At 44.0% G+C, this 25706-nt stretch overlaps 1 protein-coding gene across 3 annotated transcripts in view; it reads right to left on the reverse strand.

The window, feature by feature from the left end:
* Positions 1-2478: 2478 nt before the first annotated feature.
* The window catches only part of CNKSR1 (connector enhancer of kinase suppressor of Ras 1), a 104178-nt gene continuing 80950 nt past the window's right edge, over positions 2479-25706 (reverse strand). Inside the window, exons 17-20 of one of the 3 annotated variants that reach the window (XM_088442087.1) lie at positions 22138-22193; positions 21874-21994; positions 3777-3949; positions 2479-3108 (exon numbers count right to left, since the gene is read on the reverse strand). In XM_088442087.1, coding sequence (XP_088298213.1) covers positions 2887-3108; positions 3777-3949; positions 21874-21994; positions 22138-22193 — 572 coding nt within the window. In that variant the 3' untranslated portion in view covers positions 2479-2886. The remainder of the gene's footprint in view (positions 3109-3776; positions 3950-21873; positions 21995-22137; positions 22194-25706) is intronic. The other 2 variants (XM_088442086.1, XM_088442085.1) reach the window with 2 other exon arrangements.

A 25706-nucleotide genomic window follows, 5' to 3' on the forward strand; every position in this document is an offset into this window, starting at 1 on the left:
TGCTAATGGGGGGCATACTACTGGGGGGCCTGCTAATGGGGGACATACTACTGGGGGGGCCTGCTAATGGGGGGCATACTACTGGGGAGCATTCAACTGGGGGCACTGCATAGTGGACCGTACTACTAAGGGGACTGCATAGGGGGCACCACTGCTGGGGGACATTGTGTAAGGGACACCGCTACTGTGGGCATTGTGTAAAAGGGTCACTACTGTGGGCATTGTGTAAAAGGGGCACTACTGTGTGTCGTAACATAAATAAGAGACACTACTTTATGGTGTAATGTGAATCAGGCCCTATGTGCGGTGTAATGCTAATAAGATTGTGCACTGTGACTCCTAGGGCCGTAGCCCACTTTGTAAACAAGTACTGTGACTCTGCTGGCCGTACCCCACTGGGTGGGTGCACTACTTTTCATTTCTGCCACTGCTGTGTGGCAATGTGTCATAGATGTGCTTTATACTGTGGTGTCTGTGTCGTTGTGCTGCTGCTTTGTCGCTTAGTAACCAGTCAGCTCACTGCAACCTTTGGCCAATAATGTTGAAAACAATATTATAAGCTGTGATATGGTCTAAATTGACTGGAAATTAATGTTATTGAGGTTAATAATACTCTAGGAAGAAAAAAAAGACCAATTTATGTGATTTTAGCTTTTTTTGTCAATTTTTGTAAAAAAATCCAAATCCAAATCCAAAGCCAGTCACCGCAGTTTGGCAAATCCAAATCCAAATCCAAAGCCGGACGACGAATTAGAACCAAATCCGGCAAAAATGGTCCGGCGCACATCCCTAATATTAAGGGCCTGGTTTAGAGATGGACACAGTGTTGATTTTGGTCGCAAGTGGCCAATGTGTTCAGTCTGCACATGCAAAATTAAATAAAAGAAAACTAATTGGCGCAATAACTGCCGCACAACAAAACTCTAAAGGATTCCTTATAAACCTTTAACCAATTGACAATAAAAAAAAAAAAAGAGTTCTGAATAGGCGCTGTTAATAGTTCAAACAAGAGCTAGATGGAGTAATGGTCTCTTACTTTCTCATTACAGATTTTCTTTGAGTCCATAAATTAATATTTCTTCTTTATCTCCTTTGTCCTTCAATATACTACACTATATATATTTTCTTGTTCCCTTTGAGGAAAGAAAAAGGTATATTGAAGGACAAAGGAGATAAAGAAGAAATATTAATTTATGGACTCAAAGAAAATTTGTAATGAGAAAGTAAGAGACCATTACTCCATCTAGCTCTTGTTTGAACTATTAACAGCGCCTATTCAGAACTCTTTTTTATTGTCAGTCTGCACATACGTCCGAGAGCAAGATGGATGCACACACAATTTCAGTGGCCATTCCTGGGTGGTAAGAGGGGGTGGCTAGCTAAAGGCTGGAGTGTGTCTTTTTTTGCAGTTGGACTGGCACCAGTGGCCATGTTCCAATGGGCAATCTGATCTACCATAGTGTTTGATGGTGCAACAGATGTGTATCGGCTGCAGCATTAGTATAAAAACAGCAGTTGTGCTGTGTAAGAAGACACAGTCACTGCTCTCATTACCATTCACCTCTGAATCAGGCCCTTAATGAGGTATTGATAGGATTTGTGCCAATACGCCATTTGCAGTTATTTCATGATCAATCTAAATAACACAAGGTTCCTGATTCTGAATCACACTCAAATCAAACTCAAATGTGACAGTCCACGGCAGCCAGATACTACCTCTGCTAGTGTGAGCATCTGTCCATCTATGCAATTGTCCGTGCGGCTTCATGCATATGCTTTACACGCAAATCATTTTTCCGTCCGCAGCAGTCATTATTCATATTGGCACTTGTACCCACCACATGCTGGGTGCAAAGATCCCATGTCCATCTACATGCCTCAAACAAGCACAGACATCAATCTACACACCCACAACACTCCCAGGCTATGCACCTGATCTGTGCCAGTTGCAGCACAGAAACACCCATTTCACAGAAGGCTGTGTGTGCTTGAAATTCAACAAGTACCAAGCTTCTTGCCACTGTGGTTACTTTGTATCCCACAATCCCCATTTGCTGCTTATGGCGCATGTGCAATCTGCTGATAATCGCAAGAATTCACATTTCCATGTGTCAAACTCATATCCAATGGCATACCTCCCGACTTTTGACTAGCAGCAGTCGGGACAAGTTCCCTAAAGGGGGCGTGGCCTATACATAAAGGGGCGTGGCCTAGCAGCACGCCCCGTTTACGTCACTAAGAGGCGTGCCCAGCATTTCCGAGATGCTGGGCTGCCCCCATGCTTCCTCCCCGTACTGTGAATAGATGCTGTGCGCATGCGCACAGCATCTATTCTCGCTCTGCATACACGCTGCTCTGCTATGCAGAGCAGCAGTGTATGCTTTTCCCAACTGCCCCCCCACCACGGGACACTGCGGCCCGCGGGTGGGACAGCGGGACAGTCCCATAAAAACGGGACTGTCCCGCTAAATTCGGGACAGTTGGGAGGTATGCAATGGGTTCAATAAAATACAACAAAATACACCACTTAAAGGCAACAATGGCCCTTTAGCTCTTGCAATTACTGGATTCAAAGCAACAATGGCATGCAATATACAGAAACTTTGCTGTTGCCATTTGTTGTGGCTTTATATATTTACTCCAATAAAAAAAAGTTAACAATACTAAAGAAACATAACTGTTAAACGGGCATATATGCAAATCTAACAGTGAGATTACATATAGTTTATAACTAAAAAAAGGTACAATATACAACTTACAAAGTATAAATTCTTGATTAAAGAGTTATGCCGCTGTATGTTCACCATTCCCTCAATTAAGTATGAGTAAAGATTAAGATCCATATAATTACTGAAGGGTACATTATCAATGGATCACATTTCAAATTCAATCACTGGCTTCACTTTCCTCGCTGTCCTTTTTGCTTTTGAGGTTATCAGTTATTCCTTCTGTAAACATATCACCCCCAATCTTTCTTGCTGTCTGAGGGCTATTTCCTATAGTACCATAGAGTTGTTCATGCTCAGCCTTCCACTTCTGAAATGTAGCAGAGTTTAAGTTTGGATTCTCCAGAACTTGGTTCAGTGTTTGCAGTTCTGAGAGCTTTGCCTGAAGAAAACCAAGAGATTATTAAGGAAATGTCAATACAAAAGCAACAGCTATGATCCTGTCTTAAAGATGCAATTGGTCATGCTGGCCATACACTGTCAGACTGACCAATTATGTGACATTGCCATACACTGTCAGATAATTGGTCTGTCTAATGGCGAGTATATCCACTGTGAGATCCGAGCACCAATTATCGCGTTCATCAGGCATGCTGAAAGATTTCTCATGTAAGACAGAGTGATAATTGGCGCTTGGACACGGCAATACACCACATTTAGTGACCCGATCAGCTGATATTAGCTAAAGGCACTGTATATGGCAACCTTTACATTTAATCATATTATCTGTATAGTGTTCATCATAGTACCCTGCATCTGTCACAACACGTGCAGTTTCTCTTTCCTGCCTGGGGTGTTGCTCTCTGCTCTGATGCTTCTTCTAGCACACTCTGGTCTGTAGCTCAGCAGTTTGTTGCATTAGCCTAGTGCTCTAGAAGCACCAGAGTAGAGAGCGACACCCCAGGCAGGAAAGAGGAACTGCACGGGTTGTGACAGGTGTAGGGTGCTAGAATGAACACTATCTGTATACCCAGTATATTGGTACACACAACAAGTAACCTTTCTTGCATGAAGAGTTGCATACATTTTTTCCCAAGGCAAACCACTCACCTTTAATGTGCTTTGCATAACCCGTAAATCGTGCGCTTTTTGGTTTATAGCTGGATTTTTGTTGCGACGTATGAAGGATTTACGATATTCATCTTGTGTCATTGCAGTCTTCTTTCCAATAAGTGAAACGCCTCCTTGTTTCAGGCAAGACATCATTATGCTAAGATCATCTACTTTAAAAACAAGGTGAAACTGCTTAGAGTAATACGTTTTTACATTTTTTATATTAGGAGTAAATAGAGGAAATTACATGGGAACTGAACAAATAAGCCTAAATATCAACTGAAGATAGCATCTAAAAGTCACAACAAGCATTATTTTTATCCTTAACCGCTAACTTTGTAAACAAACCTATTTCAGTAGCCAAAACAGCAAATCATCACACACATTAAAGCACTATAGTTGCAAAAGAAAAGCATACATTACATACATACATACATTATGGGGTCTGTTTATAAAGTGGTGCCACTTGCTGGCAGGTTTGAGCCAATTTAAAATAGCACTAATATTAAGTAGAGATGTGTGCGGACCCCTGTGTTTTAATTTTAGGTCTGGATTCATCTTCATGCTTTGGCTTTTGCAAAACCACCCTCAGGTGTTTTGGATTAGGATAAAAATAGGTTAAAAATCGATAAATATCGATAAAACAACTAAAATGTCAGCATCCAAAGCCAGAGTTTGTTTTTTAAATCAGAGTACCGAACTACCAACAGATCCGAACCAGGACTCTGGCCCTGATTCAGACCCGTTTGCAAGGCTGCGTTTGCACGTAGCCTGCCACTGTTTGTAATCTGCGCATGCATACAAGATGCAGTGCGTGAGCGCAAACTAGTCCATGCGATTGGGAAGCGTTCGTAGCCTGTACACAGACACACCGCAAGCATGAGTGACATTACATGCTGTTTGTGGGTGGTGACAGGGGGTGGTCAATGGTAACAGGGGTGTGGTGGAGCGAATGCAGGTGTGACTGTGCGTTGGAATGCCATTTCAGGGGCGTGCATAATTAAGATGCATCGTCCGCGTACACGTCACATGGCTGAATTACACATAACAGCACTCGCAGTTGTTGCAGTAGTTTATGGTCAGCCACAAGTGCTGCGTATGGGTCTGATGTTACCGATGTTACCGACTGTTATACACTTCCTGGAGATGACGTATGTTACTAAGGGAAAGTGGGCGTCTTGTGTCAGGCTGGTGAGTGTCTAAATACATACCGCGATCGCGCAGCGACACATAGTGGGCGTGCTAATGTCTTGCTAGCGATCATGGGATTTGCATACTTTGGCTGCTGACGGTTGCGTGCGAATGCAGCCTTGCAAACGGGTCTGAATCAAACCCTCTGTTCGAACCGGGTCACAAAAGTGAGATTCCAAACCTTGACCCGGTTCTACTCGAAACCCCTAAATACGGGTGTGCTTGGCTTTCAGAAACCAGGACCTGCACATCACCAATATTAAGTGCAAAACACACTGGGCTTTATGCTTAATATTAGTGCTGCTTTAAAATTTTGAACTCAAACCTGCTGAGAAATGTCATCTTACAAAAACTGATGTGTCATAATTTCCCTAGCTCCAGCACTAATCCTGCTATCAGAATCTATAACCTGCGCCAGCCCTAGAGAGGAGGGGGCCCACACAGATACTGACCATAGGGCCATTTCTCTCTCAATACTCCCCTGCTGTAGTGCTATATATTTCTTTCTTTAGAGGTTATACCGACATGTGGACTTTGAAATCTTTTAGAAATGTGATCATTTCTCCTGACAGCTTTTGAAGTAATAAGCTGGAATTGACTGAACGCTGGCCCACCAAGGCCCGTATTCAATTAGTTTTGCACCCGCGATACTTTTTTGCATGCCAGACTTTTTCACCGACATTGCGTGTTTTGGTCGCTAAAACTTTAGTGCGCGCCCCCGCTATTTGCCATATTCAATTCCAAAGGACGTGAAAACGCAACTCGGGGAAACTCAAACAGGCGAAAAGTGATGTCCAAAATGGGGAAATCAGCCTGACACCCCCCAAAAGATGCACTTACATTGGGGATCAATGTACAGGCCCCCGAATAGCCCTAATAAAGCTATTTGGGGTACTTAAGGTGTGTCATTGTCTTCTAATTAGCGTATCTGCACAAGTGTTGAAGAATAGCATTAAGCAGTGTTATTTGGAGAAAATAAGTAGTCCTGTCAAGTTTGGGGTACATGAAAACGGGTACAAGCATGTTTTAAAGTCGCCAAAGTGAAGTTTTAAAAAAAACGTTAAAAACGCAACCTTCAGCAAACCACTGCAATCCAAAAAACACCTCACCCATACTTGGTGACCCCCCAAAAGGCTATTTTGCTAGTTTTTAAGTTTGTACCCCCACTTTGCACTTTTTCGCCTCCTATTTCTAAGTCATTTTTTGGGGTGTTCCTCCATTTTTTTTTTAGGGGTGTCTTGATGCAAGATATGGGGGGCTGTCCCAAGGGTGCAGAGTGGTTTCCCCACCTTTGCACTCCTAAACAGCGATTTTGCAATTTTTTTACAACACCAAATCAAAAAAAACGGAATTTTTTAACTAATGCATCATATGAAAAATAAATTTTTCATACATGACAATTACAACTAGCGAAATACACTCGAAATTCTATTCAACTTCTGATCTTTAAGATATGATATACAGTAGGGCACCGATTCTCAATTTTCTACCTGGGTAACGCTGACAACCTATTTGAGCCACTTGTACACAAGGACATAGGACCTCATTCAGAGTCGGTCGAAGTGGCCGCACGGTCGTACGGGAAAAGGGGGCCAGATATGCAAATGACTCCCTCGCAAGTTGCGTCCCTAAGTTCGGATCGGTAGCTGACCGACCAAGGGGAGGAACCGGCTGGAATTCAAAAAAATATGCCCCCTTCTCGTACGCAATGCACGTCATCTCCGGGCATAAAAGGATTAATCGAGACCATCGGGAACAATCGGAACTGGTCGTAGAGCTTAAGGTTGACCAAACCTTCTCTTAAGCTCTACGATCATGTCATTGTAAAAACCACCCATGTCACATGTGCCATGACGCTATTTTGTTAATTATGCACACCCATAAACCGTATGCACTCCCATAAAACGCCGTTCGCATAAATAGGCACGCCTGCGTTCGGATCTCCACACCCCCTCCACACATGGATGGTGATAAAAAAATGGGGGAACACATACTTCACCTCTATTCCAGTACCAGACCACCTATCAACAGCCTCCGGAACCAACGCGTTTCGGGATTCAAGCTCCCTTTATCAAGGTACCATCCATGTGATTGCGTTGGCGCCTACCCAATCACATTTTTTGGATCACATGACTCTACCTATGTTTCCTGTAGCACCCCCCTATCACATTTTAACTGAGGGGTCATTTTTAACCCAGTACTTGTTTTGACCTTCATTGGGTCTGTTTTATAGATTTTAATCAGTTTTGTGCTTCATGTAATAAATATATTTGTGCATCGTAACAGAGGAATTTTGAAGTTTTTCACAAAGATACCTTGATGAGTTTTAACTATCACCAGAGTGTGTGAGTATGGGTACGCATTTACCATATACACATTAGACAGATAAGACTGTCTTCATTTGAATCACTGCCTGTTTGAAAGAAACCTTTACATGCTTTATAACACGCCGAACATGTGTAAGTAAGGTGTGTGATCTGCTATTTATGGTGATAGATCATTCATCTATCTGATAATTGTATACATCTAAGAAGACGTTTTTACCACTACCAGTTGTATGCACCCATTCAAACATCTCCATAACCAGGCAACCAGGTGTATCACCTGGTCCATTCCATCTGGTTTGGAGTGTCTTTCTATCTATATGAGCAATCTCTATTCTGGAGCCAGTTTTATTATTTGGAAACTTTGTTTGAGATCACCTCTAGTCATTTCCCATAAGGTGAAGTTACGTAACTTTTTTTCTTGGCCTGCCTGTTCAAGTATTATAGAGATGTAATAGAAGAATCTACACATTTCGTTGTTTTTGTATATTTTATTGCATATACACGAAACTATTTTGATGGACGACCCTTAAGAAGACTTTCTAGCATCACTTATATGGTTGTGAAAAGGGAAGGAAACCATCCCATGTTGTTTAGATAAGTATTTTTTTCTTTGGTACCCCTTGACTTTACACACAGTCAGCACCCCCACTCTATTCCACATCCTCTTTTCATACAGTATATAGTCTTAGTTTGTGTAGAGGTGATCTGAATTTTGTGTCAGTAAGTGCACAAGGGCTCAGTTGTTTTCTGGTATTAGTAAGTGTGCAAGGGGTCATTAATTATGTGATTACTAGTTATCATGTAGTTTGCATGTATTTGGTGAATATGTAGTGTCAGTAGATATATGAATGCTCAGTGAGTATGTGACCTTAGTATGTGTAGATGTGTTGGTGTCCACCTGCTCTCTGTATTGTATCCTAGTAACAGAGATGCTCCTTGAATTAAATGGCGGTCACTATGCCAACTTTGGTGAATTTCTTCAATGGGGGAAGGGGGCGCCATAGCATGTGCTTGCTCCGGACACCATGGCTTCACCTCTGTCTGTACATCAATATTTACAAGCAATACAATTGTAATGAATAATTGATATGAGATAAAATGTTTATGTGCCTATCTATCTCTCTATATGTCTATATATTCAACCATCCATCAATATTAGACAGGAAGAATAAAAGCATCAGCACTCACTTGGTAGTAGATTTAAAAAAAAAAAAAAAAAAAAAAAAAAAAAAACAGGTTACATTTATTGAGAAATACAGTACACATCACTGCACAGCAGTGGCCCGACGGCCATTTGACAAAGGCACCCTGGACTGCACTGAAATAGCTGTCGTGCCACTGCTCTGCAGGATGACACTTTTTGATGATTCCCTTGCACCTACATTTGGATGAGTAGCCTTTATTATTGAAGTATGGCACACCTGTATTTGATATTTTTATATGTGATAGCAGTGATGTTTTATATTTGACTGGATGATACAGTATAAAGACATTTTGCATTTATCAAACTCAGTGATGTGATATAATGTGAGCTATAAATGTTTTTGTTTCGTTTTTTTAAATAGAATTGCACATATATATTTCTCATATATTACAGTTCATGAAAAATGTAAACTTCACAATAAACTAAAGTTCACATATGCTGTATTTTACAAGAATATAGGGATAGACATTTTCATATGGTCCTACTGTGTGTCTAATTATAACCTGGCTGTCCCGCACCATTATAGGAAAATGTTCAAGTACATGTGAACGTCACAGCAAGTGCCCCTAGGTGTACTAGTACCCCAGGTTGGGAAACACTGTTATAGGGCATATCGTTAAGATGCACACATTGGCTTTCAGTAGGCAGAGCTGATTTTCTTTATTCACATTGGTCAATACAGAGGCCTTAAATAGCCTAAACATCGGAACCTACATGTCACAACCCTGGCTAGTTTTTACCTTTCGCCTTGAAACTTACCTCTGCCAGCTGCTCCATGGATCTGTGTGTGCAATTCGCCTGGGAGATCTGCTCTAAATCATACTGGCTGTAACACTTCTTTGTGTGCATTTGGACTGTGCTTTCCTTTCCAGAGTGATTATTCACCTGGGCCCTCCTCTGTCTGTGAACACTGCTAGCCTTGATTGAAATCGCAGGTGTAGTTCTGACCCTCAGTACTGCAGAGATGATTGCTCCCTCAGCATGTTGTGCCCTCCGCCACTCAGAGTGCTACTACCAGACCACCTGACCATATCCACCAATTCCTGCCAGACCCAGGGTATATATATCCTCCTCTGATAGCATTCTGGGCCTGAACATCTTGTTACTTCCCGTGGTGTACAGATTGTGCTTTATCTGTCTCTCTGTGTACTAGTGTATTCCAGGCTCCTGCTGGCAGCAACCTCTGGTGCATCTGGACAACCTGCTGGTTCTCAGACCAGTCATCTTGCTAACAGCAATACCTGGCAAATCCAGAAATCCTGCTTACAGCAATACCTGGCATACCCAGAAATCCTGCTCACATCAATACCTGGCATACCCAGAAACCTGCTAACAGCAATACCTGGCATACCCAGAAAACCTGCTAACAGCAATACCTGGCATACCCAGAAATCCTGCTAACAGCAATACCTGGCATACTCAGAAATCCTGCTAACAGCAATACCTGGCATACACAGAAAACCTGCTGGTTCCCAGACCAGTTCATCTAGCAGTCCTGCTAATAGCTATACCTGGCGCATTTGATAATCCAGTCATCCTCCATTACACCTGGAGTCCAGTTACCCTCCGGTCCTAACTGGAGTTACAGTCATCCTCCATTATACCTGGAGTCCAGTTATCTACCCATTCTCCATACGGCTTCCCAGCAGCACCAAGTAGCTCCCATGCTACCACCATTCTCCATATGGCTTCCCAGCCGCACCGAGTAGCTCCCATGCTACCACTATTCTCCATACGGCTTCCCAGCCGCATCAAGTAGCTTCCATGCTACTACCATTCTCCTTATGGCTTCCCAGCCGCACCAAGTCTACCTACTGGTACCCCGTCCAGCTCAGCAAGCCTTCCTGCTGGTCCCAGTCTGGTTCTTCCAAGTTTCCTACTGATCCCACTCCAACAATTCAAATTTCTAGTTCCTGTAATTTATCATCAAAGGCAGTTCTCACTGCTACACAATTCTTATGCAATAGAGCTATTAACGTCATCCATGATTCCAGTCAAGCCGGTCTCCGCTGAATCCCGTTCATCACCATAGTCATGTAACTTCCAGACACCAATTGTGACAATATGTTCAGACCCAACGATGGGGGCAGATCAAGCACATAATACTGGACCAAATGCTTTCCGTAACCTGGTCGCTCGCTTGGATTCACAGGAGGTGGTACTGCATCAAGTGCTACAGCTTCTGCAAGTTCTGACTAATCAGCTAGATGATACTCAAATCATACCTGAACCCCTAACTGCCTTCCATCAACTTCTGGAACAGATACAAGCTCGACTCATCAAAATTTTTCAGATCATTCCCGAGTTTCTTAGAGCTACCTCTGTCTCAACTAAAACCTCTGCCTTGGAATCCCTAAGAACCATAGATTCTTTCATACCAAGTAAAGTGAGACATCGAAATTATCCGCGCCCCAAGCTCCCTGTGGCTGAACGCCAGGGGCGCCAGGGGTGTCTCTATTGTGGAGGTTCTGACCATTTTATAAAAGACTGTTCCCTTTGTAACTCCAACAGTAATACCAAGTGTCAACATCCCAGTACGCATTCTGGTTCCAGCCCGGATTCTGCCTGTTCCGGTCCCAGCCCGGATTCTGCCTGTACTAGCAGGGGACTCCAGTCAATAACCCCCGGAGGGGTGTCTAAATCACCAATCCCAGGAGGGGTCTCCAGAGCCTCAGCCCTAGGAGGGGTCTCAAGTCTCGCACCCCAGGAGGGGGTTCCAGGTGTCGTTCCTCAGGAGCAGATTTCAAGTTCCATGCTCCTGGGAGGTTTCCAGTGTCATGTCTGAGAAAGATCAATCAATCAAGTTTGGTTGAATCATCCAATAATCGCGCTAAAGAACCCTTAAGCAGTAATGTCTCTGTTCCTAAAAAGAATTCTGTAACACAACACACACTAGACACCCGTGCACCTATTTTTTTAGATGGAATTTGACTCAATATGCAGCTCTTCTTAAGAAATATGAAACCCTAATGTGTAGATTCGTCTTGTATCAAAGACACTAACCTCGTTAAGTACCTTCTCCTACACTTCAAATGGAAAGCTTTGGAGTGGGCTAATCCACTCATTGAGTCCAAGGATCCAATGATTCTAAATATAAATACTTTCAGTTAAGCTGTTATCAAAGAATGTGGTCCTAAACCAGTAAAACAAAATTCTAGCAAAGTTCCCAGTTCCAAAATTTTGTACAAGCAGTCTGTTGGTTCTACCAAGAAATCATCCTCTGCTCAGTCCTCCATTCCCCTGAAGTCCGAACAAGGTCAAGTTTTCAAGGGCCAGCGTGCTGAATTCCAAGCATCCAAGGAAAGCAGCACTATAGAATCGGCATCCCTGAACATGAGATGTGCGCACTCCTCCTTGTCACCTTCGTACAACCGTACCTCCCAAAATACACACTGACAGTTTCTAGTGAGAGGTGGTCACCCTCTGATGTTAGGCTCCAATATGCCACTTGTATGGGACAGAATCAATCGCTCCGGGAGAAGAAGTCTCAAGGAACCTTTGGGAACCAACCATCTAACACCATAAAAATTGGTCATGTTTAGCTTAATTCCTCCCAGGAGTCCTTTTAGTTTTCAAGTCCTACTAAGCCTTCCATTCTACTTTAAGATACAGACTCGGAATCTGAGTTCGATCATGCACATGGTAATTCTCCATTCCCTGAAGAACATCTGTCATTTGACCGTGTCCTTCTCAGTCACGTATTTCCACAGGAGTTACAAGAGATTCCATGTCCGTTGATTGCCACTAAACGTTCTCGCAGTGAAAAGAAGAATTGGCGAAGGTCTTGAACTATCTCCTTTGAAGAATTTTCACTCCAGGTATCGCAATAAAAATGTGAGAATTGGGAAGATGTCTGAAGAGATGTTTTCAAGAGTTATGGTGTCCCTGTGTTTGAAGCTCCTGGAATGTCATATTTGAAAGAAAGTTTTCCAGTTTTCCTGGTGTCTCATTTTTTCATGTTCTCTTTGTATTTAGTCAGGTCCATAAATATTGGGACATTGACAGAATTTTCAGATTTTGGCCTCTATTCACCACCACAATGGTTTTGAAATGAAACAAACAAAATGTGCTTTAACTGCAGACTTTCAGGTTTAATATGAGGGTAATTACATCCAAATCGGGTGAACGGTGAAGGAGTTACAACAGTTTCAATATGTGCCTCCCACTTTTTAAGGGGCCAAAAGTAATGGGACTATCAACTCAAAAGCTATTTCATGGACAGGTGTGGGCTATTCCCTTGTTATTTCATTATCAATTAAGCAGGTAAAAGGTCTGGAGTTGATTCTAGGTGTGACATTTGCATTTGGAATCAGTTGCTGTCAACTCTCAATATGAGATCCAAAGAGCTGTCACTATCAGTGAAGCAAGACATCATTAGGCTGAAAAATCAAAACAAACCCATCAGAGAGATAACAAAAACATTAGGTGTGGCCAAATCAACTGTTTGGAACATTCGTAAAAAGAAAGAACGCACCGGAGAGCTCAGCAACACCAAAAGACCCGGAAGACCACGGAAAACAACTGTGGTGGATGACAAAAGAATTATTTCCCTGGTGAAGAAAAACCCCTTCACAACAGTTGGCCAAATCAAGAACACTCTCCAGGAGGTAGATGTATATGTGTCAAAGTCAACAATCAAGAGAAGACTTCACAAGAGTGAATATAGAGGGTTCACCACAAGATGCAAACCATTGGTGAGCCTCAAAAACAGGAAGACCAGATTAGAGTTTGCCAAACAACATCTTAAAAAAGCCATAACAGTTCTGGAACAACATCCTATTGACAGATGAGACAAAGATCAACTTGTACCAGAGTGATGGGAAGAGAAGAGAAGGAAAGGAACTGCTCATGATCCAAAACATACCACCTCATCAGTGAAGCATGGTGGTGGTAGTGTCATGGTGTGGGCATGTATGGCTGCCAATGGAACTGGTTCCCTTGTATTTATTGTAGGGATGAGCGGGTTCGGTTCCCTGATAACCGAACCCACCCGAACTTCGGGGATCCAGGGCGATCCGAGCCCAAGCTCGGATCTCCCTGTCTGCCCCGGATCCCTCTCCCGAGGCAAAACCTCGAGATCTGCTGTCGGATCTCGAGGTTTTGCCTCGAGCGGCCATCTAAAAAAAAATGCCTTTGCCTTTAATGGGCAAAGTGCTGATTGGCTGACAGAGCCGTCTGTCACGGCTCTCAGCCAATCAGCATTATGGTGCTCATTTGCATGTAGCACGGACTCGTGAGATCCGTGCTACATGCATCTGTGTGATTGACAGTGACACAGCACAGATGGGTCAGTGAGACCCGTCTGTGCTACTGTGTATTTCAATGACACAGATGCATGCACGGACCAGGAGATCCGTGCTACTTGCATCTGTGTCATTGACACAGAGCACTGACGGGTCCGTGAGACCCGTCTGTGCTGCTGTGGTAAAAAAAAAAAAAAAAAACCTGTGTAAAAAAAGAAAAAAATGGCGTGCCCCCCCCCCCCCCCCAAAAAAGAGCAACCAGCCCCGGGCATTAGTGACCCAGTGCTGGGGGTGCTTAAATACAGGGACAAACAACGTAGGGGTCCCCTGTACTTAAGCACAACCAGCACCGGGCTAGTCAGAACCAGCGCTGGTTGCCAAAATACGGGGGACAAACGACGTAGGGGTCCCCCGTATTCTACGCAACCAGCTCTAGGCTCTGATCCGGTCCTGGTTCTGGAAATACAGGGGAAAAAATTAGTAGGGTTCCCCTGTATGTTCCAGAACCAGCACTGGACTTTTTCTAGCGGGGGGCTGATGCCACAGCCAGGGGAGCCCTTTCACCGGGCCCCCCAGCCGCAGCATCAGCCCTGACCGCTAGTCAGCCCAGGCCGAGGATCCCTGGAGAGCTGGGGACCCCCCCCCAACAAAGGGGTCACCCTCTCCAGGGCACCCCAGGCCCAGGCTGATAGCCCGGGGCTATCCCCGCCACCCCTGGTGGCGGTCGCTGGCGGGTTGATTGTGTGGTGTGGTGTAAATAAAGAATATCAAACATTGGGCCTGATTCAGAGCCGTTCGCTATTTGCGCTCGCTCGTTCAAAAACAAGGGGTGGCTATTCAAATGATCAGTTCGCAAATTGCAGTCTGTTCCCACCTCTAAGTTTGAATGAGCGAGCAAAACATACGCTTGTTTATTTGTTAAAAACGCCCCCTGGCCGCACGCACCATACGTCATGTCCGCTATTTATTAGATTAATCGAGTACATCGACCAGCGTATGAACTGCTCGCTATTCTTGTGGTTGGTTTTTGCTACCACAATTTTGCGAGCAGTTCTGCCTAGAAAATAACCCAGTGACGTGGTCAATGATGCTGCTGTATTAATTATGCACACCCATAAAACGCCCGTTTTGACCTTTAAGCACGCCTGCGTTCGGATCTCCACTCCCCATTTTCAAGCACCTTCCCCTGTTACCACCCACATACGCCTCATTCTGTCACTCAAAATAGCAGGCATTCGCTATATTGCGAGCACATGAATTTCGGCCGCACTGACTGGTTCGCGCATGCGTATAACGATCCGTACGCATGCGCAGATGTGCGAACATCGCTCGGAACGAGCGTACTGCCGCTAGCGAGTGGCTCTGAATGAGGGCCATTGTCTTTACAAGTAGAACTGCAAGTCCCAGCAAGCCTGCCCCGCATGCTGGTACTTGGAGAACCACAAGTACCAGCATGCAGGGCATTAAGGGCCCACTAGTACCTGTAGTTCACCTGTAAAAAAAAAAAAAAAAAAAAACAAACACAGGACACACACACCGTGACAGTATAAGTTTATTAAACATACACACACACACACATGTACACATATTCACCTATGTAACCTGTAGCATCGGTCCACTTGTCCGGTAAAGTATCCATAGGGGACCTGTGAAAAAAAAACACACTCACCATCTCCTATGCGAGGTTCTGTCCTCTTCGTTCCAAAGTAGGCATCCCCGGACTTGGCAAAAAAAAAAAAACGAAAACACGATCCACGAACTTAGTACCGTTCTATAGAACGGTACTTCCCGAATGATAGCTTAGCGGCGGGGTATCACCATGGAAACCCCGCTGCTAAGCGTTCATTGGCTGAGAGAGGTCATCTCCCGTCTCTCAGCCAATGAACGGCTCCCTCCATTGTAGTCAATGGTGGGAGCCGCAAGGTTATTAAAGTTTACCCTGCGGTTTCCACCATTGACTACAATGGAGGGAGACGTTCATTGGCTGAGAGACGGGAGATGACCTCTCAGCCAATGAACGCTTAGCAGCGGGGTTTCCATGGTGATACCCCGCCGCTAAGCTCTCATTCGGGAAGTACCGTTCTATAGAACGGTACTAAGTTCGTGGATCGCGTTTTCGTTTTGTTTTTTTGCCAAGTCCGGGAATGCCTACTTTGGAACGAAGAGGACAGAACCTCGCATAGGAGATGGTGAGTATGTTTTTTTTCACAGGTCCCCTATGGATACTTTACCGGACAAGTGGACCGATGCTACAGGTTACATAGGTGAGTATGTGTACATGTGTGTGTATGTATGTTTAATAAACTTATACTGTCATGGTGTGTGTGTCCTGTGTTTTTTTAAACATTTTTTTTACAGGTGAACTACAGGTACTAGTGGGCCCTTAATGCCCTGCATGCTGGTACTTGTGGTTCTCCAAGTACCAGCATGCGGGGCAGGCTAGCTGGGACTTGCAGTTCTACTTGTAAAGACAATGTTTGATATTCTTTATTTACACCACACCACACAATCAACCCGCCACCCACCGCCACCAGGGGTGGCGGGGATAGCCCCGGGCTATCAGCCTGGGCCTGGGGTGCCCTGGAGAGGGTGACCCCTTTATTGGGGAGGTCCCCAGCTCTCCAGGGATCCCGGGCCTGGGCTAATTAGCGGTCAGGGCTGATGCTGCGGCTGGGGGGCCCGGTGAAAGGGCTCCCCTGGCTGTGGCATCAGCCCTCCGCTAGAAAAAGTCCAGTGCTGGTTCTGGAACATACAGGGGAACCCTACTAATTTTTTTCCCCTGTATTTCCAGAACCAGGACCGGATCAGAGCCCAGAGCTGGTTGCGCAGAATAAGGGGGACCCCTACGTCGTTTGTCCCCCGTATTTTGGCAACCAGCGCTGGTTCTGACTAGCCCGGTGCTGGTTGTGCTTAAGTACAGGGGACCCCTACGTCGTTTGTCCTCTGTATTTAAGCACACCCAGCATTGCTCTTTTTTGGGGGGATGCACGCCATTTTTTTCTTTTTTTACACAGGTTTTTTTTTTTTCTTTTACCACAGCAGCACAGACGGGTCTCACGGACCTGTCATTGCTCTGTGCCAATCACACAGATGCATGTAGCACGGATCTCCCGGGTTCGTGCTACATGCAAATGGGCACCATAACACTGATTGGCTTCCTGTCTGCCACTGCAGTGCCACTCCTAGATGGGCCACGTGTTTGTGCCGCCCACTTGTGTCGCTTAGCATAGTCATCCAGCTACCTCGGTGCAACCTTTTGGCCTAAAAACAATATTGTGAGGTGTGAGGTGTTCAGAATAGAGTGGAAATGAGTGGAAATTAATGTTATTGGGGTTATTAATAGCGTAGGAACAAAAAAAGGCCCATGTTATGTGATTTTAGCGTTTTTTTTATTTTTTAAGAAAAAATCCAGATCCAAAACACAAAACCCAGAACCCAAAACACGGAAGGGTGGTTTTGGCAAAACCAATACAGATCCAAAACACGAAGAAAGATCCAGATCCAAAACACGAAAAGTGGCTGGTGCACACCCCTAATTTATTGATGATGTGACTGCTGACAAAAGCAGCAGAATGAATTCTGAAGTGTTTCGGGCAATATTATATGCTCATATTCAGTCAAATGCTTCAGAACTCATTGGACAGCGCTTCACAGTGCAGATGGACAATGACCCGAAGCATACTGCAAAAGCAACCAAAGAGTTTTTTAAGGCTAAAAAGTGGAATGTTATGCAATGGCCAAGTCAATCCCCTGACCTGAATCGATTGAGCATGCATTTCACTTGAAGACGACAAAACTGAAGGGAAAATGCCCCAAGAACAAGCAGGAACTGAAGACATTTGCAGTAGAGGCCTGGCAGAGCATCACCAGGGATGAAATCCAGCGACTGGTGATGTCTATGCGTTCCAGACATCAGCCTGTAATTGCCTGCAAAGGATTTGCAACAAAGTATTAAAAAGTGAAAGTTAGATTTAGGATTGTTTAGTTTGTCCCATTACTTTTGGCCCCTTAAAAAGTGGGAGGCACATATAGAAACCGTTGTAATTCCTACACCGTTCACCTGATTTGGATGTAATTACCCTCAAATTAAATCTGAAACTCTGCAATTAAAGCACATCTTGTTTGTTTCATTTCAAAGCCATTGTGGTGGTGAATAGAGGCCAAAATATGAAAATTCTGTCAATGTCCCAATATTTATGGACCTGACTGTATTTGGGTGTTCGGAGTCCACCCATGAAGAGGGGGGTACTGTCACAACCCTGGCTAGTTTTTACCTTTTGCCTTGAAACTTACCTCTGCCAGCTGCTCCGTGGATGTGTGTGTGCAATTCGCCTGGGAGATCTGCTCTAAATCATTACTGGCTGTAATTGTGTGCATTTGGACTGTGCTTTCCTTTCCACAGTGATTATTCACCTGGGCCCTCTGTCTATTAACACTGCTAGCCTTGATTGAAATCGCAGGTGTAGTTCTGACTCTCAGTACTGAAGAGATGATAGTTCCCTCTGCATGTTGTGCCCTCCACCACTCAGAGTGCTACTACCAGACCACTTGACTGTATCCACCAATTCCTGCCAGACCCAGGGTATATATATCCTCTTCCGATAGCATTCTGGGCCTGAACATCTTGTTACTTCCCGTGGTGTACAGATTGTGCTTTATCTGTCTCTCAATGATACTAGTGTATCCCAGGCTCATTCTGGCAGCAACCCCTGGTGCATCTGGAAAACCTGCTGGCTCTCAGACCAGTCATCCTGCTAACAGCAATACCTGGCATACCCAGAAATCCTGCTAACAGCAATACCTGGCATACAAAGAAAACCTGCTGGTTCCCAGACCAGTTCATCTAGCAGTCCTGGCGCATTTGATAATCCAGTCATCCTCCATCACACCTGGAGTCCAGTTACCCTCTGGTCCTAACTGGAGTTACAGTTGTCCTCCATTATAGCTGGAGTCCAGTTATCTACCCATTCTCCATACGGCTTCCAAGCCACATTAAGTAGCTTCCGTGCTACTATCATTCTCCATACGGCTTCCCAGCCGCACCAAGTAGCTCCCGTGCTACCACCATTCTCCATACAGCTTCCCAGCTGCACCAAGAAGCTCCCTTGCTACCATAATTCTCCATACGGCTTCCCAGCCGCACCAAGTAGCTCCCGTGCTTCTACCATTCTCCTTACGGCTTTCCAGCTGCACCAAGTCTACCTCCTGGTACCCCATCCAGCTCGGCAAGCGTTCCTGCTGGTTCCAGTCCGGTTCCTCCAAGTCTCCTAATGGTCCCACTACAACTTTTCTAGTTCCTGTCATTTATCATCAAAGGCAGTTCTCACTGCTACACAATTGTTATTCAATAGAGCTATTAATGTCATCCATGATTCCAGTCAAGCCGGTCTCCACTGAATCCCGTTCACCACCTGAGTCAGGTAACTCCCAGACACCAATTGTGACACTACAACACCACAACTCAAAATGGCATATTCTAGCAAATAGCCACACTCAAATGTATTTATAGAAAAGGCATCTTGTACATTATAAACCACTGGCTTTTTGCAGATATTTACAAAAACAGGACCCAAAAGAATGAAACGCCTTTTTTTCCTCCAATAACGCTGTACATCAGGAGTGCATTTCTCCACACATATCCACAAATACTGTAGAAAATCAAATCTTAAAATATATTCAGCAACTTCTACCGGTATATGGGTATGCATCATACGGTATATGGCTATACGAATAGGATCGGAATTCTAGAAACAAAAATGCAGTTTTCTCAACTCTGTGCGATCAATCAATTATGGAGTAATCACAGAAGAAGAAAAAATACTAAAATAGTTTTATCTGATCAACCCTATAGTGCAGTGATTTTTAACCTGTTTATGTGTTCTTACCCCTGCAGTTTTCGTAATCTTTTCTTGCACCCCATGTCAAATTTTAAGATGTAAGGTAATTTTGTAGCAGGACATGAAGTGAATAGTTCCATAAGACATAAGGCTCATGGGAGGTTACACTTATCCTCATAAAATCCAACATTAGAAATGAAAAAGCATTCAATCAACCGCTAAGGGGTGTGTGTAGATTCACCTATGGGGTGTATGCCATTTACGTAGCCTTAAAAATAAAAAAATCATTATAAATTCAGTATATAACACACATGTACTATGAAATATATTTCAAATATATATATATATATATACCTGGCTGGTTGTGTAACACTCCCTGACAGGTTCCCAGGTTTATAGTGCACCGTTTACTACAGCCCATGTAAGGGTGGAGCGCTTAGGAAGAACAGAAGGACACACGCAGCACACAAAGCGCTTTAGTGACTCTCACAAGTGTGTATCAGTTTGCCAGCAAACCCTCTTCAGAAGTCTCTGTACGCGGATTTGGGAGCAGCATAAAGCCGTATAATTTACTGCGTAGCCTAGGAATCTAAGGACCGGATGCTAAAGCAGTTACACTGCCACTGAGCACACCTTGTTCTGGGTGAGTACTGCACTTCAGTTGGGTTATCATATCATGGCAGGAAGATATAGTGCCACAAACATGTACAGTGCCACTATACTTATCCTTCCCATTCTCTGGAAATTTGTCCATCTATGTCTATATAAACTTTATTCTACTTATGTGATTTATGCCAGGCAATACTGCACACAGGACCTGATTCAGCAGTGAATGCAATGGCGATTGTGGACGCAGATTGTGCGATTGTTTGTGCATGCGTATAAGCCACACTGTGCATGCGCAGCAATCACATTGTGATTACGGATGCACAGAAGACTTCATCGCAAAATGAGTGACAGTCGGTCAGCGTTTGGGGGTGGTGACGGAAGGTGGTCGTAAAAAAAGGAATGTCTGCCCGTTTGAACGTCGCTAATGGCTAATGGGCATGCATAAATTAGCCACTGCATTTGCATATGCAGAATGAGAGCTCTCTTCGTGCGAGTAGACTTGCAGTGTCTCCAACTGGTCAGACTGATTGACTACCCGATGTACGTCGATGGTACCGATGTTTATGAAGTAGAGTGACATTCGACTGATATGAGAAGGCAGTAGTGGGCGTCTTTATGTTAGTTGTGCTTTAGCAAGCATTAGCATTTTTCAGCATCTTATATCCATAGGCAATTGCAGTTGCGAATGCATTTGCGTCCACTGCTGAATCAGACCCACAGTATATAAAGATATTCCATTTGAATTGAGGCAGCATGGAGTGACCAAAAAAGACCATTTGCAGCCCAGCACGTTAGGGACTGGAGTATTCATACACTCCCAAAGCAGCATACCTCATATATCCATATCTCCCTACCCTCACCAGTGCAGTCCAGACACAATACCACATTTAAAACATATATACCAGGCTGGTTGTGTAACACCTAACAACAGGTTCTCGGGTATATAGTGAGCTGTCGGGACACACTGTAATTGTAAACTGGCATGGTAAAGTTAGAGCCTAGGGTCCTTGTCTGTCAGGCTCAAGCTTATTGGACCTGTTCCCAGCATTAGTTTTTGGTAGCTAGCCAGCAATAATCTAGATATTAAATGTTATGCTGCTGTTAGCAGAGCCTAGCCTCATGCCAGAAATGCCCAAAATGGCTGAGGGGTCTATTTACTAAGCAGTGTTAGGAGACAGAGTGAAAAGTGATAAAGTGCCAGCCAATCAGCTCTCAACTGTCATTTTTCAAACACAGCCTGTGAGATGGCAGTTAGGAGCTACTTGGCTGGCACCTTATCACTTTTCACTCTGTCTCCCAACATTGCTTAGTAAACAGACCCCATAGGTCTATTTACTAAGCAATGTCAGGGTGAGGCTGATCTCCTCTATAATATCTAGCTGGCTCACCACTCGCCTCCTCTCTCTTTTTTCCATTTTGCCCTCAGCGGATATCTTATATCAGTTCCTACTCTTCCCTTCCTTACCTGCTTCTCCTGTCCTCCTGTTTTATACTGTACCCTTGTCCCCTCCTGCTTCGCCATCCCTCCTCCTGATTCAGGAGAAACAGCAAGAAGCACGCAGAAGATTCCTGAGTGAGAGAAATTCCACAGATGCATGCTCTACATGCCCTTCATCTCACAAAACTGTGGTACAACATGCAGAAAAATAGACGCATGCAGAATATGCATTCTATGCATCATACCTTGACATTGGGCATTACTGGATTTTGGCAATTGTCCCCCTTCTGCCCCCTCTTCATGTGCAGATGGTGACCTTGCTCCAGACATGTTCTTACTAGGTGACTGTACCAACTGTTTCTTTAACTGAAACATGGATTTAGGAGAGTAGGTCAGACTAATAACTTGCCACAGTATACATAGAATTAACAGGACATGGAGATAAAATATACATGTTACAAATGAGGAAACACGCACAGAAGAGAGAGTGAGAAGCACAGTAGACTTACCACATCTTGTACTTTAAAGTAATCATCATCCTCTGCCTCGGTCTCACTGTAACAATCTGAGAAAAAGAATATACAGGTCTGTGAAAATAGAACAGATTTTACCTAGAACAATACTGTGTAATATTTTATTTTAGTTGTTTAATGGCTTACAAAAGACAGAATAAACAAATGACTCACTACAGAAAAAACATTAACATTATAACAAATCTAGAACCAGTGTGTGGCGCAGTAGGTAATATATAAAAGGCAACAAAATACAGCATTATTTTCCTCAGTACATAAAAGGGTGACTTGCAAAAGTGTTCAACCCCATAAAATGTCAACATATTTGTCTGTATTACAAATTACACTTACACAGATTGTTCAAGACAGAACTTTTATTGTGACCCAGTAGGCTCTTTAAGTAATGCAAACTTATAATTCGTTATTTGTCTGCAGTCTTTTAATACAGTTGGGTAAGTATTCCCTGTGCTGTGGAATCTCCATGTATACACAGATGAAATTGTCTATCAATTAGCATCTACATGTGAAGGTCAGCTTTTATAGATAAAATACTCCCTAATTCAAATAACATTGATCGTACTGTGCGAGGTTTAGCGAGGAAAAAACCTTGCGCCCAATTTTGGATTACTGCGGGGTATGCAGGCTCCCGATACCCGCGGTATCCAATTGAAAAAAAATTGGTCGCAGGGTTTTCTGCTCTGAAAACCCTGCGCCACGTAAAAAAACATAATTCTACACTTACCTACACAGGGGGTCTCCGGTGGTCTCCATGGCTCCCAGTAGCCTCCCCTCTATCTTCTCACTGGAGAGGGGGCTGCTGGGAGTCCCGGGGGTTGCTGTGAGGCTCCAAGGGCTGTTGGGAGGGGCAAGGGCTGCTGGGAGATGTAGTTCTCCCAGTGCCCATTCGGGCGGGGCACACTGAACTTGGGGGGGTACACATACACTGGGGGTCACACACACACTCATACAAACTCACACACACTACATGCTCACCGCTGCTGCAGGAGACAGGGTCCCGACACTGGATGAAGAAGACAGCACTTCGAAAGGTGAGTATTACTGACTTATTAAGCAAATTGGAAACTTCCAATTGCTTAATTAGTCATTGGGAGGGGTGCCGCCGAGATCCCAGAGCATTTCCCAACCTTTTTACCTAAAATTGGGGATTTTAGGATAAATTGGTCGTGCTCTGGAGGTGCGCAAACAAAAAACCTCCAGGCGCGCAAAAAGTAAAAAACCCCGCAGGTGCGGGATTTTGCTATTCTCGCACCTAATTGAAAATGCCCCTATGCTGTTTTTTATGTTCTTATCTAACATACAATTGTAATTTTGCCTTGTTTAGATCTGGCACTCACCTGTAGGCATACTCCCCCCCCCTCCCCTCCCCTCTAATTGGGTTGTATATCCTGGACGGTTACACTTGTTTTTTTTTCTTGATGTCGAATCCGCTATTGCTTACCTCAATAGCGATTCGACCTCCTCCAGTAGCCCGATCAAATTACACCTTGCCTCGTGGAATGTTGGGGGTTTAAATTCACCCATTAAGCAAAAGAGGGTGCTCACTCATCTTTTATGACCTGATATAATGTTTCTGCATGAGACTCACTGGCGCATGGGGGATACTGCTACCCTCTGTGACCCCCCGGGTAGATTCATGTGTTGCAGCTAAATCCAGAGGTGTCGCCATTCTGTTCCAATGGGGTTTACCACTCACTAATTTAAACCAGATGGTGGACAGACGTGGTTAATTTCTTATTATTGATGTTGAAATTCTGCACTCCCATTTCATGTTAGTTAATGTCTACGTGAAAAACGCAGACTCCCTAACTCTCTTTAATCATCTCACTAGACTGCTGCAATAGAGGGACAATTACCCTCTAATTATGGGAGGGGACTTTATTGATAAGGCCCCCACCTCCTAGAGCACTTTCCTCTATGTGATGGGCACTCCTGTCTTTATTAACTACACTATATCTTTGGGATCGTTGGCACCTCCTCAACCCTACCGATCCTGCACACATTATTCAGCAGTGCACAGTTCTTTGTCATGCATCGATTATCCTCTATTGTCCAATGTTTTAATGTCCCGCCTGCACAACAAACGCTTACATGACATCATGATCTCGGATCATGCTCCCATCACTGCGACACTAATATTTCCCTCAGACCCTTATCGTGATAACATATGGCAATTCTATATGCATCTGGACTCCTCTCCTGATATCCAATCCTTTGTCATCAACAAATTCGGACCACCCAAATTGATAATCTTCATCATTGGGACAATCCTGGGCTTATAAGGGAGACTTCAAAGGCAGTATTACGAGGCCACATTATTAGTTACATGGCTAAGCAAAAGCGCGAGGTTGCAGAAACTTGTACTTCATTACATGCTTCTGTTGCCCAAACTTACACTTTGGATCCCTCTCCAGATACTGTAAGTTGCATTATTAGAAACAAGCTCGTCAACTGCTAGAAGATTTCCTTCTCTCACAGGTAAAACATAGCTTAGAAATTTCTAAACACAAATATTATCGTTGGGGCAACAAAGCCGGCCACATTTTGGCAACCATAGCCAAGTCTAGGAAACATATCTTAATGATCCTCAATCCTGCCACTCTGTCTCCTGTTACTGAATTACAAGCCATTTTGACCCAATTTAATACCTATTATTCTACATTTTACGCCCCTCAGCCAGTTGACCTTAAGCAGCAGAGATTTTTGTAAGACAAAGCCTGCCTACCTAAGCTTACTCCAGACAAATGTGACATCCTGCACTCAAAAATCATTGACCAAGAACTTTGAGACACTACTAAGGACCTTGCATGCCCATAAAGCTCCCAGTCCAGATGGTTTGTCGGGAGGGTACTACAAAATCCTCCAAGATGATCGTCCCCGCTGCTCCTATATTTATTCTGAGACATTGAAAGTGACTACCCTGCCCTTTGATCTTTTAACGCCACTCATATGATCCTTTTACCTAAGCTGGAGAGGGATCCCCTTCTTCTTGGTTCATGCCACCCCATAACATAGCTAAACATGGACTATAAACTCCATGCTAAAATTATGGCCATTCGATGGCAGCAAATCTTACCTACCCTTTTAACTGACCATCAGTTGTGATTTGCGGAAGGTAGGTATTTGATTAACGGCATCCGTACCACTTTGACCACTATAATTGCCTCCACCAAAGACCCCCGTGCTCAGAACATGCTCCTAAGTCTTGATACATATAAGGCGTTCAATACTATTCTCTGGCCCCCAATTGTTTGAGGTTTTAGTAGTAGAGAATTTGTCCCAGTCTTATTCGTTTTTTCTATCATTCCTCCTCTACGTAATTCTCGATTAACGGACTGTGTGGATTGCCTCTGGAGCGGAGACAGGGCACCTGTCAAGGATGCCCTCTCCCCTCTCATCTTCAATCTAGCTATAGATCCCATCCTCCATTTTGTGAAACAATGGTTTGGTTTCCGGGAAGTTTGTGTGGGTTCACGTAGAGTTAAAATTACAGTATATACAGAAGACATCCTTTTATACATTGTAGACCCCCCAACACACAGTACCTT

The sequence above is a fragment of the Taudactylus pleione genome, unplaced genomic scaffold (assembly GCF_031769625.1).
Source record: "Taudactylus pleione unplaced genomic scaffold, aTauple2 ptg000305l, whole genome shotgun sequence".
NCBI lineage: Eukaryota > Metazoa > Chordata > Amphibia > Anura > Myobatrachidae > Taudactylus > Taudactylus pleione.